At 42.5% G+C, this 17,497-nt stretch overlaps 1 protein-coding gene across 2 annotated transcripts in view; it reads right to left on the bottom strand.

Moving 5' to 3' along the window:
• PLCB4 (phospholipase C beta 4) overlaps positions 1–17,497 on the bottom strand; it is a 190,301-nt gene that overhangs the window by 71,251 nt on the left and 101,553 nt on the right. For both annotated transcript variants that reach the window (XM_026052876.1, XM_026052877.1), the window contains exons 4-7: positions 13,436–13,536; positions 10,038–10,118; positions 9,692–9,751; positions 8,656–8,799 (exon numbers count right to left, since the gene is read on the bottom strand). In XM_026052876.1, the coding sequence (XP_025908661.1) occupies positions 8,656–8,799; positions 9,692–9,751; positions 10,038–10,118; positions 13,436–13,519 (369 nt within the window). In that variant the 5' untranslated portion in view covers positions 13,520–13,536. The remainder of the gene's footprint in view (positions 1–8,655; positions 8,800–9,691; positions 9,752–10,037; positions 10,119–13,435; positions 13,537–17,497) is intronic.

Genomic DNA, 17,497 nt, shown 5'->3' with positions numbered 1-17,497 from the left:
AGTGTCCTGCTTTCAAAACACATTTTTTATTCCTGATAAAAAATRCCACCAGTGCAGTGCTTGCAATGCCAATATCTGTACAGCAAAGAAACACATATCTATCAATTTTGATTCAAAAGCAACAGACCASAAATACACCAAACCTCTGCAAATTTAACATTTCTATGTAAGAGTGCCCAGCACTCAGTTCCCAAGTCACTCTTATACATGAAAAACAGTTGCACCAAAGAGGCACTGCTAGGGGAAACAATACAGGAAAAAAAAAGTCGAGGGAAAGATCAATACCCCGGACATCAGGTTAATTCATTTGCATTCAGCATTTAGAGGGACTCCCTCATTTTTGTTCAGGTCCTTTCAGACACAGATGCCAAATCAATAACAGCTACCTCTCAGTGTCCAAAGGGCACCAAAATGCAGCTGAGTAGCTGATGAAAAAGCACCACATCTCTGCTGGCACCGAGCAGGGCTGTAACCCAAAAGAGATGTTGTCAAGCTATGACTCATCCTTACGTTGGTGTGATGCCCTCTGGGCAGGATATGGCACTTAGAGACCCACACTTCCCCAGCGCATCATCTGGCTGCCMGTATTCGGTTTGGGGCTAAAGCAGCTTCCAAAGAACAACATCAGATATTCCCCGCAGCTACAAGCTGGCCCCAGAACTCCCGGAATAAGGAAGCTAAGAAAAAATGCTTCTGGATTACGAACACACTGTACAGAAATAAAATGCTATAAGAGGAAAAAAAAATCCTGGCCAACAGATTAATACATAAGCACAGTGCAAGGCATTCAATCTATTTGTTAACTGGTCAGCACAGAACACCTCTGTGAGCCAGGGCGGTCTCCAAATAACAATTACATTCATCATCACTTTTAACATACTGTGATCTAATATCTAATGCACAGATATTCGCTGAAAGCCGAAGTCTGAACACTGTGACAGTCATCCAGCTGGCAATATATTGCTTTCCTGACATCAAACCATTCCTGGATTAAATGTACACTTGTCTAATGATCATGCAGAAGGGATAAAAGTTCAGCTCTTTTTCCAGCTACCATGCTTTGGGGACACTGTCGGTTTTACAGATGAAGTTGAGACCTATATGCAGGCAAGCAAACAGGGATAAATACCATCAGCTGCTCAGAATCTCTATATCACTTCTCCACAAAGGGAAAATCCTCTGTAAAACAATTGGCAAACAGGAAAACTCAGTTTGCTTGGGTTTTGCAGAAAGTGGAATTATAAAATATTTTTGATTGAAATTCAGGAGACGTTCAGTCAGACTAGGGCTAAATATTTTCATATTTTTCCAAACATATCTCAGTACATTAAATCTATTAATGTAATGCCCGAAGGGCTCTCTGTATACCAAAAATTATTCTAGATACATAGATGAAAGGATCTGAGKGCCCTGCTGCCTAATCTGAGAGAAACAACAGCCATAAAACTAATCAAAAAGCAAAGACACCTTGAATACAGCCCCAGAGGCTGATACACAAATCCAAATCCTAAGTGCCCTGCTGGAATGAGCCACCTGCAATGTTTTTCTGCAACATGATCCAGCACTGTAGAAATGCCTCTACACAGAGAAGGTGCCAGGAAATGCAACTGAAGCGGCACTCTCAGCTTTTGCTGGAGAATTCAAAGGCTCTTGAAGCACTTAGCGAGTTAGCCTTAGCTCGGGGACACTGRTGAAACACAGCCAGCACTGGTGGGGTGATCAGATAGCTTTGACCTCTCAGCTCTGTCTTCACCATCAAGCGCCATCCCTTTCATTTAGGAGGGTTAAAAAGGGCTAAAATTATGACCATTAAGAAGGGCGAAAAACCACACCAGCCTACAGCTCATGCAATTCCATACAAGGTTATCTGTGGCTTATTTACAGATGAGGCCATTATTATCCAGGCCTCTTGAGGTGATCCTACCTTCACTTCTTCAGTGCAGGCTTTCCACAGTTGCACTCTGCTTAAGCCAAGCACCAGGAAGGCAGGAGAAGGAGAGGGGCACTGCTCTCCCATGCTGGTATTTACAGTGCCTCCAACTGGCTGTCAGAATCAAGGTCTTGACTGCCTTGCTAACTCAGGGTCTTACCCAGACCAATCTATGCAACCTCATTGCATTTCACTCCTGTGATCCACAGCCCTCAGAACAGATCCCAGTAGACCTGCGAGGGTCTCCCATCCAGTCCCGTTCTGTCCCCAGTTGCTGCCATCATTCGGCCCACGCGCCCCTAGGACCCTCCAGCTTACACGGCTTCTGCTGTTGCAGTTGGCAACAGGAAGCTCTGACAACAGAGAAGGAGAAGCCCCAGTCATAATCAGCCCTTGGGCAGTCAGTCTCAAGCTCTTTCATGCTGCAAATACAGCAGCATAGGTCTGTCTGGCACAGTTTAAACCATCCCTTTTTCTTGCTCTTCRTTACTGCCTTCCATGGAAGGGCAGTACCAGGTCATTCTACTCCCTGCAGCTGGAAAAACACTACTGAGGAAAATGAATGAGTAATGGACACATGGTTGATTACCATGAGAGAACACTGAAAATCATCTTCAAGTGCTTTCACTAATTCTAAAATTATTTGGCACCAACCATAAGGAATGGTAAACCCAAACAGTGGCATGAATGTTAAAAGATCATAAAACTTTGCTAGGCTTGCAAGGCCACTTAAAACAGGTTACAACTGCTCAGGAGCAAGGCTTCCTACTTCAATAACACAGAGGAAGGGGAGAGGAACTCACTAGAGTTCCTCACTAACCCCAGGTAGTTGGCGAGTTCCTCACTAGCTCCTTCCCCAGAAGCATGGGGATGTTTTCTGGAGAAGCAGTGAGGTCAGTCTGATAAAATGTTCCCTTTGCCAGTTTTCAAATCTATTAAGAAAAAAAACAAACACAAATTATCAAAATAATGTAGCTACCTCAAAGATCAATCCACTGCAGTGAAACTGACTCCTCTGTGCGCAAGAACCAGTCCTGAGCCATGCATGACTGTGTGGTTTCACAAGCTGCAGGTTCAGGAAGCCCATGGAGCAGAGAACCAAATTTCCCAAGTMTTTCGAAGAAAGAAACGGCCTTTCAGGATTCTCTGCTTCAGGCAAGCGGAGTCATTTTGCCATGTCTGTCAACTCGGTGACCAGCAGATGTCCCTCCTCTCTCAACACAGATGTTTCATAAGTCATTTCTGTTCTATGAAAACTGCCACACCTCTCCCACATGAGACAGCAAGGAGACAAAACCCATCCCTTATCTGATCCACTGCAGCACAGACTTGCTGGATATGACTGTCTAAGTTCTGCAACAATGATAAAAGGCTTTTTCTACTGCATCTTGAAAGCCTAGACAGATACAAACACTCCACATTACAAATTGCCTGGTATGTCCAGACTGCTTCCACCCCTCCGTAAAGCTTTCCACCCTGGAATGAGTATCCGACACTTGAGTTTCCTCTGTTGCACGCAGGCTAAAGCAAATACAGGGGAGTTTTACCCAGTGAAACAAACTCTTTTTTTCTCCTGGCTATGCAGACTCAGAGGTTATGTTTTAAATTTACTGATTTTCTGCAGCAACCAAGAGAAAAAAAAATAAAGAAAAGAAAGCAGAAAGGCAAGCACGTCAAAATTATTTTAACTGCAGGCTACATGAATCTTGGCAAGGATGTGAAGATCTCTCTACAGAGTATGATGTTATGTATTCGGTACAGAGCTACCTAAATGTTTAAGTAGTAGTCATATATTGAAGACATTCAGAAATATTTGTTTACCACTTAGGCTATGAGACATTAGCCACAGAAAAACACCATGGGACACCCAAAACAGCAGCAGACTCTCAGAGCTTTGCCCAATTATATCCTGCAGTCTTTTAGGACAGGTTTGATTTGAAGTATTAAAACAAACCAAAGCCATGGGAAAACAGACCCCTTCTGATGGGTTTCAAACTGAAATAGTCTGATGACTATTCAAACTGTAAAGCTCAAGACTTTAAGCTTAAGAACAGCAATATGAAATGCCTTCAGCAGCAGTCATCTCCAATACCATATTATGGTCGTATAATAAAGCTGGTATTTCACCTGCAGGCTGTTTCTTAGCATRTGACTACAAAGGGTCTCAGCAAGCTGCTATTTGCATTCATCCTTATGCTGCACGGGTTAGGCAGCACACACAATTCGATGTCTCAGATGTGAGCGCCACATGTGTGGAAAGCATCTGTTTTCTACCCACATCAGCTATGCCAGTGGAAAAGGTTACTCCCCTCGGCAGCCCCCTTGGAGCAGATTCTACCCCTGCCCACCACGAGCAGCAGGATTTGAGTGAGCTCTCCYCACAGTGAGGTTATCTCAACCACTGTGTGAGCGTCACCACTAAAGTGGTGAACTTAATTCTTTGGTTCTTGCTGGAGGTGAATTAGGAAGAGTTCATACAAACTCCTGTAGCAGCAGGGCAGGGGGAACAGCACGCTCTGGCAGAAGCACAGACACTGTCAGCTGTAGGGACAGTCCTTCCCAGCAGCACAGCTGGATTGGGGGGAGAACGGCTTTTGCAGCCAAATTTACCCCTACTATGCAGGAATATTACAGAATGCAAAAAGAGCTGACTGCATTTAGGCTCATTTTGAAACTCATAAATGCAGTCCCAAAGGGGATGAGAAGGCATAAAGTCTAAATCTGGGCTTGCTAAACTACAACAGCCTCATTGGATTTATGCCAACTTTGGTTAGGTAGCCAACAGTCAGAACGCCCTATGCTAAAGCCTYGTATGAGCACTACATACATCCTTTCACTAGGAAATTCATCCCCCAAATACTCMGTGCTGCTCCTTTCGAGTGTCCTAGATCTGGAAAGCAGATTATCAGATTACAAGATCACAGAAAGTGAATCTAGCAAGGAGAAAAACAAAAGCAGCCATCACATATGCAGATGCATCACTAATGTGTCATTTATTTATTTGCTTTTAGCTCACTGTAATTTTATCACCTGATTTAATCAGAATTCTAAACATTACATTTTAGAATCTACCTTTTACAGTTGCTCTCTACTACCATAACGAAGTTGCTTTAGGAGTAGACCACGACAGCACCTTGGAGTCAGACACCCTTTTTTGGGGTGGTTTTAAGAGTTGAAATGAAAACCAATTTCTCAACTGAAAACACCAATAAAATTTAAGTAGATAGAATGTAAATACCAGACTTGGAATCCGGAGACAAGTGGAGAGATAATAAACACTCTCTTCTTGGAAAAGCTGTACTTGGAGCTCGGGATGGCTTGGCCAGACCTGCCGAGCTCATCCCCAGAACAGAGGCAGAGGAACAAGGGGCTGCCCCGGCACAGAGGGGACAACAGAGCCCAMTTAACCACCAGGGAGGAACCTTGCCGGAGGGACAGGACCTCCGCGCAGACCAGAGCATGAACCTCTAGCAGCCGAGGAACCAGTGTGGGATGGCTGCTCTGCCTGATCACCGGCAGAATCTGCTTCCCACTGAAACTGCTCCATGTCACATGGGTAGCCTGAAGCAGGCAGGGATTTACATTCCTTCTTCTCCAAGGCTGCTCAGTGCCATCTATAGTCAGGCCTTTGGGAGCTAACAGCTACTTCTTGGCATCATTTGAAGGTTTTATCTACATAAACACATCTTCCCCATCAAGGAAAGCTTCTTGTAAAAAGACCTATGGAGAAGAATCACAGAATGGTTGAGGTTGGAAGGGCCCTCTAGAGATCATCTAGTGCAACCCCCCTGCTCCAGCAGGGACACCCAGAGCACGGGGCACAGGGTGGCAGCCAGCAGGTTTGGAAGACCTCCAGAGAAGGAGACTCCACAATCTCCCTGGGCAGCCTCTTCCAGGGCTTTGGCAGCTTCGCAGGAAAGAAGTTCTTCCTCACCTGGAGATGGAACTTCCTGTATTTCAATTTGTACCCAATACCCCTTGTCCTCTCACCGGCCACCACCAAGAACAGTTTGGCCCCATCCTTCCTACATGCTCCCCTCAGGTACATACATATTGATCAGATCTCCTCTCAGCYTTCTATTCTCTAGACTAAAGAGATCCAGCTCACTTAGTCTTTCCTCATAGTCTTAGTCTTTCCTCATAGATGCTCCAGGCCCTTAATTATCCCTCTCTCCAGAGCTTCTCTCCAGCAGGTCAATTCCTAATCTGTACTGGTGCCTGGGGTTATTCCTCCCCAGGTGCAGRGGACTTGCCCCTGCACTTGTCCTTGTTGAACCTCATGAGGTTCACCTCATGAACCTAGAGGTTCCTCTCTAGGTCCCCCTGAATAGCAGCACAGCCCTCTGAAGTGTTGGCCACTCCACCCAGATTGGTATCATCTGCAAACCTGCTCATGGTGCAGTCTGTCCCCTCGGTCCATTCATGAACAAGTTGAACAGCACTGGGGGACTCCACTAGCCAAAGACACCAACTACACTCGACCCCATTTGTCACAGCTCTCTGAGCTCTGCCACCCAGCCAGTTCTCAATCCACCTCACTGTCCACTCATCCAACCCACAATTCCTGAGCTTCCCCATGAGGATGCTACGGAGACGTTGTCAAAAGCCTTATTAGTTAGAGTTAGTTAGACAACATCCATGGCTCTCACATCATCCATCCATCCATCCATCCATCCATCCATCCATCCATCCATCCAGTAAATACTCATCTTCCTCATGGCAATAGGTGGGAAAACAACCGGAGACACATTCTTTACAAATATCTGGACTGCCCAAGCAACAACTGTTGTCCCTTTTCCTCCAAATTCTTTCCTCTGGCATTTCATGACTTACCTTTCAACGTAGATTAAGTCATGGCCTACTCTAAAGTGCACTAGGAGCTGCACAGCTACAGAATGCCACATACACACTCTCTTCCAGAAGAGGTTTACTGTGTCCCAGAATAAAAATATCTTGCCATGAACAGATCAGGAAGAATTCAGCAGGAACAACTCTATGAGCAGATGAATATTAGATTTCTTTTCTTTTAGCGCAGAAGTATAGTGGAAGTCAGGTACCCATCATACACAAGAGGTCAATACAGTACAGATCCTCCAGTTTACTTTCTGTGTACTCATACCACCATACTCATACCCAGCACAATCACAGCTTTCGATGCAGTTTAGAAAGCCCTACATTGTTTTGGGCTTTATCGATAAGCTTTACTGTCTCCTTCACATCTGTAACACATCGAATCAGGTGGATGACCCTTGCTGACCAGTCTCAGACATGTATTTTTGAAATCTGGAAGTATTTTTGGTGCAGAAGACTCACACTTACACGGACCTCCCAGAGCTGACCCACAGGCAGACTGCAATGCATGACACATTATCCTGGGTAAGTATCTTAGCTGTTAATAAAGCAGTGAACACTGCAGACAGTATAATCACTTTACATTTGACAGTCTATGTAACTGGTCAATACGATGTTCACAAATAATGCGTATTAATACAGTTGTCTTTTTTTTTTTTCTTTTTAAGAATAATGCAGAGACATTGCTTGGTTAAATATAAAACTGCACATCTTCTGTGCCCCTCTATTTTTTGCTTCTTAAACATTTTCAAAACCTAACAGCAGCACAATGTTTCCCTGAAAGGCGTCTGAAAATACACACAGTAAAATCAATTTAGTGCATCTATGCACGTTATATAACTATRTCTTTTATCATGTTGCTTACTCAGAACTCCCAACAGCTAAAAAGGTGGGGATCCAAGCACTGAAAAACCAACCGGGTCTGCCAAGGGATTTAGTGATACTGCATTCAACAAACATTCTGATTTAAAGGATGGGATTTAGTAGGAATACTATTACTGATCACTAGTCAGTACTTAGCCAGAGGCAAAGCACAGTACAATACATCATAACTGCACAAAATCTATAAGTGTACTAGCCTTATGGGGCAGAAAAGCAAAAACTGTGTGTTTCTAAAAGCCCTTAAATCTCTGGATTGTACCTATCAGGATACAACCAGTCCTCTGGATCAGGCTTCTCAGCAGAGCAATTCAGAGCAACCCAGCTGAGTACCAGGCCTTGGAGGGGCCGTGCAGCTTTCAGCAGCATTGTGAACTGCAATCTGAAAGTCTCAGGAAAGATGACGTGTAGAAAAGCACCATTGTTTTCATTTGACTGTTCCATGTAAACGGGAAACAGAAAGCAAGCTGGGAACGCTCGAATCCTCTTAGCTGTATAGGGTTTTTTTCCTGCATTTGTCTTTTCAAATAATACGAACTACACGATACAATTAGGTTATCGCAGAACAAAATTTTGGAGCGCTGAGCTCCACCCATTAGGAAAAGGAATTGCACTTCCTTTCAGCATCCCTGTGTGTCACAGACCCACTACATATTCTGCTCTGCGTAGCCTGCTACACAAACCCCACACAAGGCTGCTAAATCCTTGGGAGAAAGCTGTACCCTACGCTTAACGGTCTCAGTGTCTACTTTTGATAAATTACCATGCATGCAAAGACTGATAAAGTTGCTATTTCCTTTCACCATGGCACACCGACATTTTACAGAACACTCCAGAGGGATGTTTGTTGTCCTTTTGCAGAGCGTGGCAGCAGGCATTAAACTGGGTATTTCCGTCAGCCAAGCATGCTGACTTGCTTCAGAAAAACAAGCCAGTGGAGCTGAGGAGCTCTCCTCTTTTTTATTTCTCCCACACAGTGTTTAACTGCAGAATACCTTGGCTACTTCTGCGCTTTCCGCTACCATGAAAGTGAAGCTGATGTTCACCAGATCCGTGCCACTGCAAACACACACTATCCGTCCTTCCAACTCATTTTCTGATTTTCCAACAGCCTCAAGTGCAGTTAGTATTTTGGGATCCTGTTAAACAGAATAAATAACTTGTTACATTTGCAGTACTTTTATTATGAGTACACTGTGGCAAAGATGTATTTCTGACTCCRTAAGAACTAAGATCTTTAAACTCTTGCCAATCATCTCAAATGAGTGTTTTCATATAAAATTCTTGTGGGTAAGTCCCCAAAACAATATATTCTAAATATTAGGAGCATGATTGTGAGAGCTAGGAAGCAAATGAAATATTTTAAATACATCTCAGAAAGTCAAATTAAAAATTAGATACATTTCAGTCATGAAGAAGAAAAATGAATCASTCCAAGGACAAAAATGGTTTGAATCTCTAAGTAAGTTAACTCTAGTTAAGTCTGTAATTACTGCAAGTTATGAACCGTGTGACTTCTGGCTGTTTCTTAACCTTATAGACACACCTTTGCTGAGGGTCAAAGGCTATGGACGTAATGGGCATAGACAGCAAGCTACCCAAGTAAAGACAGAGGTGAACTCTGAAGCATATTGGTATGATTGTCTGCACACRAAACACGAGGCTGTCTGTGCTAATACGTCTCATGCCGCTCATTTTCTAGATACCGAAAATAAGCTGCATTTTTAAAATAATTAAAAACTAAGGAGTTTGAATCAGAGTTTTTATTTCAAGTATTTGTTTCTCAGCTTTCACAGCAAGCTGAAGAGCAAGTGCTGCGCTGAGTTAGAAAGACTGGATACAAAAACTTCACGCTGCATTTATATCAAATCAAACACATTTAAAACTTAGATTTTTAGATTATAATTGCAAAGAAATGTTGTGTTGGTATCCTGTCATTAGATGAACTGCATTCTGCACTTCACTTCCATTTTAAATGTTCATTGTTTAATGGACAAATATAAATTAAAATAAGTATAAACTGAAGAGTACCTTTGGTACAGCTCCAAAGCGAACACTGTTGATGAGGGAACACTCCAATACCTGTCCTTCCTGAAGCAGAAAGTAAAGGTATATGAGTTCCAAGGTCTGTTGACACATGGCGTCACATAAAAAGTGCAGTAAAWACAATGAGTCTTATTTGCAAACACTGTTAATTACATATTAATATATATACAATATATTTCCCCTTCACATTTGTTAATTCCTCCCTACGTACTTCACTTCTGTGATTTCAAAAAGAGCAGGATTAAGTTGTGCAACTAAAAGCATGCAGTATTTTAAATTTTTAAAAAACTAGTAATATGCAATGTGTATAGCTGACAAAAATGTTGTATACCTTTCCTTCACTTTTCCAGCTCAGAAAAAAGCCAAATTCATCCACTTGAAAGAGACAGTTGGTTTCAAAGACAAAAGATTCCTATAGAAAAGAAAGCATAGGTCAATATTTTAGTGAGTTTGACAAATACCATAAATTTACTCATCAAAAATAAGTTTCTTACATTTCCCCCCAACTGACTTCCTAGAGAATGTGCTRTTTTCAAGCAATCAGAAAAGACGAGTGAGGCTTTTTTAACTAATGACAATTCTAGCAATTTGTCCTACTGCTGCTATTTGAGACATTAAACTGTGATTCTTACCTCATTAAAAACTTCAGTGAGACACAACTTCAAAAGCAAAATCCAAAATATGAAAAGGGTAAAATTATGCTATCTACCAATACTGCATTTGGGATCAAACCACCTACRTTCAGAACTCAGAAGTGCTTCTCTGATCAACTGCCACAGCACACATGGCAAAAACATACTGCAGCGAGAGCGCCTGGATGGCCGAGCCCAAACAATATAGACATGCAATAAAGAGAGAACTGGGCACTGCACAGAGTCACAGGGGGTGACGAATTTCCCAATTTCAATTGATATATCAGAAGGAAAGCAGGATGTAGGAAGATATCCTACTGTGCAGAATCAATCATTTTTTAAAAGAAAAAAAAAAGGATCTGGGATTTCCAGAATTAAAAGGCCACACTGAAGCTCCAAGCACGTGTGCAGGCTACAGGACAGCAGAGTGATGCAGAGTTCAGTACTTCACTCTGCATTAAGGACAAAAAGAGGGGCACCTTCCTGCTTTGCTGCATCTTCTCCCATGCACATAGCATAGGCAGCAAACACCAGATTCCATCCAGCAGTTTTCATAGCAAAAGATTTCATGTAAAGGACAAATTGAATTTAGGTGACAAAATGACTACAAACTCCAATACCCTCTATCCATGGGGCCTGCTTTATAATCAGTACGTCTTTCCAGGACACGCTGGTCTCACTGGGTACGTGGTGTCTTTGAGGTACCATCCCAGAAAACAAGAGGCTATTTTCCCTTAGAGGGGGTTCAAGGATATTTCCCAGACCCTGAACCCAGTTACAAGCTTGACTTCATGCCCAGCTTCTGGTCAAGGCTGGCCAGCAACCCTGCTTTCTTGTCTTTCTAGCCTTGGCTCATCCCATTACTCTTTTTTTTTCCCCTGCAATTTCTCTTCTCGTGTGGCAAAGCAAACACCYACTATCAGGTCACACAGATGCAAAGAGATCTTTAGATTCCTAATCACCTCTGCTTTCTCCTCTCCCTATTGATAGCCCTTGACTCAAACTCTTCAGCAAGGCAGATACAATAATGCTTGGCTCAAAATGTATTTCCATAATTCTGCAATTCTGGTTAAGGGACTAATCTGTCAGTAACAGATGGACCAGGACACTGCTCCAGATTATAATGACCTAGATTTTTCTAGACACTYGATGAAACTTGGCATGTAAATGTCTCATGCTGCATCAGAGTTGTTCATTCATGGGGACCCTATATCAGGACTCCTGAACTGTAGCTCTGCGCTGACTTGCTCTACAGTTTCAGTTAACTCATCATATCTCCTTCTCCCTACAYGGCCTTGCCTACTTAGGCAGAGAACTAAATACAGAATTCCAAAGCAAACTGGAAGCCRAGATCTGAAACACTTCTCTTGAAAATAGGTCGGGTAATATAGCCATTGGCTCTTGCTACTTTTGCACAACATGCCTAAAAGCACAGTGTAGGGTAGGTTACTACTGCCACAACACAATTAAATAACAGCCTATGTATCTCATAAAACTGATGATATCAAACAGCCAGACCATCAAGTTCTCACTGTTTAAAGGCTATGGCATCTTAACTTCTGAGTCACTGTTTTTTACAATCCTTGATGATTCCTGTAAAACTGCATATGAAATATGCAGTTAGTTACCCAAGCAAAACCCTTATGCTGTTTCCAGAACAGTTCCCTTCAATAAAACTAACCAGGCTTCCCACTGTCCCATTGCAACCTTGGTGCAACACTTAGCAAAACCTGCAAGTCACGCACGCAGACAGGCAGCATTTCACACTGAAGGTGGCAAGTAGCCCCCCTTTCTCTGGGGTTAGGGAGAGCAGCAAATTCAGCTGCAAGGAGCAGTACTTTATGGTGCTGACATCGCACCCCACGGCCGCTCAGCACGTCCTGCTGTCACCGCGGCCTGCTCGCTACGCTCAACTGCTGTGAAAAGCGGCTCCGTGTTGAGATGTCTCATGCACCCTAGGGCTAAATCAAGGATCCGGTGCCTCCCTGAGGGTTCCTGGTCTCACTCCCAGATGTGGGCACTTGAACTCTTCTCTGGATCTGCCTGTTTCTCCCTCTTTYCTGCCTAAGGCGCCAGGAAAAGAGCCCCAGTCACACGACAGGCCATACTCAACCACTGAGCTCCACACAGGGCACAGCTTTCTGAAACGGCATCTGCTAAAGGAAAGAGAGAGCTTTTGCTGAACCTGGTTTATAAGGTTATTATAATAATACCCCTATTATAAGGGCATTCAGTGTTCACTAGTGTCTTATTAGCTTAGCTGTGGCCGAAACTGAAAATGCAAGGATATAAAACCTCATGATAAAAAAAAAAAAAAAAAAAAAAAAAAAAAANCACTTTTTCTTGTATTTCAAAAGATAAGAGGGAAATACTAATATCCCTGAAGGTGCTGAGATACCTCAGACTTGAGAGATTTCCGGTCCCAAAAAAGATTAAAAAGACCCTGATAAAACTACACTGATAGGCATTTCAATGCAGAATACAAGGTAAATGCCTAGCCACTTTATTTTGGCTGTCTGTGTAAAATCTCCCGTTTTGCCTTCCTTTAACAGACTTGGATTAAAGCACAGCTGAAAGGAGGATCACAGTAAACATTTCAGAGAGAGTGCAGGTCAATTTTCCAGAGGAGATAAAAACACCCCAGATCTCAAATGATGCCTCTGACTCAAAACATAAATGCTCTGTGTTCTTTCACTTTCCCCTGCGAGATGCAGGTCCTCGGTTCACATGTAAAAAGACACCCTCACATTAGAAGTGATACGTGCACAAAAATGGCAGGATGCACTTTGTTCAGCAACACACCAGCAGCTGCAAAGATGAGAGCTCCAGGCACATCACAGAGATTTTGATCCGAATCAAAATCCCTTTCTTTTGCTCAGGGATTATTTGAAATCAGAGGATTAAGTATGTTTTCAAGTTATTTATTTTAAAAGCAAAAAACTGCAAGGTTATAAAACGTGCCAATATTTCCTCCCCACATACATTCATGGAGTTCTTTGACATTTTATGTGTATACAATGAGAGAAAAATCTGAAATACTTTGTAATATCCACATATTTAAAAGAGACTAGCAAATCAAATGCAACTGGTCTCTTACCTCTTCATATCTATCAAATACAGCTCCATCTTGCATAAAAGAGGGAACTGGCTTCTGCCAGTTAAATTCGTAAGGTTTTGCCATGATTACAGATGAAAAACCTGAAATGGAAGGAAAGAGCAGAGGTCAATAGCCGTCTTCTTTTAAAAGGAGTATTTTCAGAGTCTAAAAAGGAAAACGTAGTGACTTTAGCTTTTCTTGTCACACAGTAGGTATTTTAGAGAAAAAAAAACATGGTGCACTTTCATATCAAGAGCTTTCATCACAAACATGTTTTCATGTTCTGTAAATATAACTTTAAAATGAAAAATGCTCCTAAAAYGTGTGATTGCACATAATTATTTGAAAAAAACCACACATGGACTGTAACATTGCAGTAGTTTAAAGATCTGTTACATCACTAGTAGAGCATAATTAGGCTGGGATTAATGCTGCCCCAGGTAACACAGACTATCACAACTGGTGATGTGCATGCTGCTTTTTTACAGGAAAACATCATATACCAGATAGACAGGATATATTTTTTAACACTCTAAATTGCATACTACAAACAAACATGACACATTTTTACTGAGTCTTGTATCTCAGAATCCAATTACACTAAACACAGTTACTGTTTTTTTTTTTAGTGATATTTTTCTCACTAAAGATATGGATAATATATAGGTCAAGATTCATAGGGAAAAAGCCTGTTTAGGAATATAGGGCATGAAATAAAATTAGCTGCCAGTGTTGCATAATTTGTGCAAGCTTAGGAATGTGAACAAAGCAAAATTCATTTACAATCTAAGAGTCCTCTCATATAATCTTAAAAAAAAAAATAAAAATAAAAATCAGGATCCTTTCCAGCATCCTGGTGCTTCACAAGGCGCGCTATTTTACACCATGAAATGTCTCAACCTGTGAAACACTACAATGTACAACTACCTGAAGTGCATCTGCTTTGTRCCTGCTTCCCCACACTATCTAGGACATACAGTATCGTGATCACACAGTAGACTAAAGTCTTGCATGAGAAGGAACACACTTGGCAGCAGCAAGATAAGATGGCAACTCTGACTCACAGATAGCTCAAAATCCATTTTGCGAAACGGTGCGTTAGGGATGGAGGTAGCACACACAATAACACGATGGTAGCAGTCACAATAACACGATGGCTCCCAAGCAAACCCTGCTGTCCTTTGCCTGGCCTAGCCCTCCTCTGAGAACTGAGGCAGAAAGGCTGCTCAAGGAAAGGCCAGAACAGAAGCCCRTGCTGAGGGCTCCAGCCTGGAAGCTCTCTGGAGGTGCAGGGCACTCCATACTCCTTCGCATGCTCAGAGGTCACCGCTTGTTCCCGCAGGAGATCCGAGAGCCCTTTGGCCCAGGCTCACTCTTGCCCAGCACGGGTGTTCTCCCTGCTTCTCCCTTGCCTATCCCCAAACTGAGTCCAGCACAGACGGCAGCACTGCTTTCCTGGACCCGAGATCCTGGCCCAGAAGGATCCACACGACAGGGAACAGGACAGGCTGATGTGCAATTGCTAGAACAAACACAACCCATCCCATGTCGGCAGCAGCTGAATGACACTGCTCCAAGAGCAAACTCAACACTGCAAGTGATAACTTGGTCTTTGTATTTCATTTGCTCAAGAAGACTGCAATCTTCACCAGCTGTTAACCGGGCACTGAGTAAGTCTTACTTTTATTGGACAGATGTGGGGGAAGGAAGAAAGTCATCATCCCAAAGCCCTGTCCATTCTCCACATTTTGCTCCCCAGCCCTCACCCACATGAAGTGTTGGTGAAAGCCYCTGCCTCCAAACACGGGTTAGCCCAGGACAAAGAGACTGCTTTTCCCCACGCTGTGTTTGAAATGAGATTCAACAAGCCCACAAAGGTCAGAACCATCTACTTAATTACAGGAAGCAGGAAGTGAATCCTGGGGGAAGGAATCACTCTAATGCCTTCACAGACTTAATCATCTACAAGTGACTACCTCTAGGAAGAAGATATAGAGATAAACGTATCCAGTTCAGCTATTCCCTCTGTTACAATGCGGGCACCAAGCCCAAGCAAAATCTGTCCAAASAAGAAGAATAAAAAGGATACATAAAATGAAAGGGAGAGCACTCCAGTCCCAGTAATCCATGCTACACAAACTGTCTTTGCGGCGGTTGTGCATGCCAGAACTCTGAAGACCAGACTAAAATATTACTAGTTAGGTAGCAATTCTTCCACACTGCTTCCAGTCAGAAATTTCTACTTGGACATTTTCTACTGAAAACTTGGGCAGTTTTTCTACTGAAAAAAACACTTCTTTTTTTAAAAAATGCAAAATATATTTTGATATTGTCTATCTTTTCACTTCCTGCTTTTTTTTRTCATTGATACATGAATATCAAAAATACAGATCATGTTTCTTAAACAGCATGAGTACATGAAATGAGTTCATTCTCTATAATTATCAAAGATGCAATTTGAGTATTCTATGTCACACCATTAAGCTTTCAGTCCTTTCAGAAGACAGCGTGTAAACTCAAAACAACCTCTCTGTGCTCTGCAATTAAAAGAGAGGCTAAGCAAAATAAACAAAGGACAAATGACTAGGACAAAAAAAGTGATCAGCTTTATTTAGCGCCCTACCAAAAGCCCCCCCCCCCCTTTTTTTTTCCCCCCTGTGTATTTGGCTTTCTAACACTCTAAAATGTGTAATATCCTCCCCATGAGGACCATGGGATGCTTTGAGATTCTTTCAGGGAATATGCCAAGACATTGTATTTTTATTATTATTTAAAATAGTCTTGACATCTTTGGTTCTTTTTGGGGTTTGGACCAGCACAGAGTTACGTTCTGATCCTTGCAGATGCGGGAGTACCAGGCATCCCTCAGCAGCATCACGGCATCCTGCACCRGGCAGCTCACGGGCTTTGTGCAGTAGCCCCCCATAATCGCAGCGTGTCGAGAACTTAATGCTTATTCCAACCGCAAAGCCACATTTACACACACACAGCTTCAGAAAAAGTTTTCTGGGTTTATAGGCCTTGTTAACAGTAAGAATTTAAAACACAACCAAAAAAAAAAAAAAAACCATTCTGGGTTTATAGGCCTTGTTAACAGTAAGAATTTAAAACACAACCAAAAAAAAAAAAAAAACCACTAACAGCTCCTCAAAGAACAGCTCTTGGAAACTGGAAAAATATTCCTTACATTTATAGAAAATTAAAACATRCACACCGAAACTGGTACACAAACTATTTTTATAGCATACTGATACTTCCCATGTAAACCCACTTTCATCTGTTTAAACAATTTTCACTATCAGAATCTGCCAGAGAAAAGTTACTTCATACACAAGACAGGTAGTTTATGTACCAAAACACATTGCCAGCATGCAAAGTTCTGGGAACGACAGAGGCATTCTGTGCTAAATCACAAGAAATGCAACGACACTTTTAAGGCTACAAAGAACACCCTCCCACWGCCCCAACACTATAGCCTTGATCTTTTTCCTTTTTTATTGACATTGAAGTCCATAAGTCACAGATTTTAAGATCTACACGCTCCAGAATTGCCCTGAGCTCTTATGACAACTCACAACATCTTTTTCCCAGCATCTGGCACTGTGAGCCCAGTAACGTGCTCAGAACGATGCCTCTCTCTCAGAAAGGCTAATTACCGTAGCGCTACAAACATGCACTTAATTGCCAGTTTGAACTTAGCTGAGTTCATCGTCCTGCCACGGAAACACAGCCCTGTAAAAATCCTTGCTTTACAGATATATCTTCTCCTGGTCTGGGTACTTACTCAGTATGATGAAGCTGCCTCGTTACTTCACTGCTGATAAACTAAACAGCCCGAGCTCTTCACTTTCTCGCTGCGCGCATTCTTCAAAACTCGGAGCCGCTCTGAACCCTCTCCAGTTTTCCAGCTGCCTTTTCTAAAGTTAGGAGCCCAGAGCAGGACACAGGAGCCTAGCACAGCCCTCTGTCATATGAGCCAGAATTATAGTCCTATTTGCATAACCTTGCATTCAGCTGCATGGAAACACTCTTGCTTGATTGCTCGTAATTTACCAAGCAATC

This window comes from Nothoprocta perdicaria, unplaced genomic scaffold, assembly GCF_003342845.1.
Source record: "Nothoprocta perdicaria isolate Ctin4 unplaced genomic scaffold, notPer1 scaffold_93, whole genome shotgun sequence".
NCBI classification, from domain to species: Eukaryota; Metazoa; Chordata; class Aves; order Tinamiformes; family Tinamidae; genus Nothoprocta; species Nothoprocta perdicaria.
Note: the sequence above shows the minus strand (reverse complement) of the source record. Positions and strands in the feature narration are given on the sequence as shown.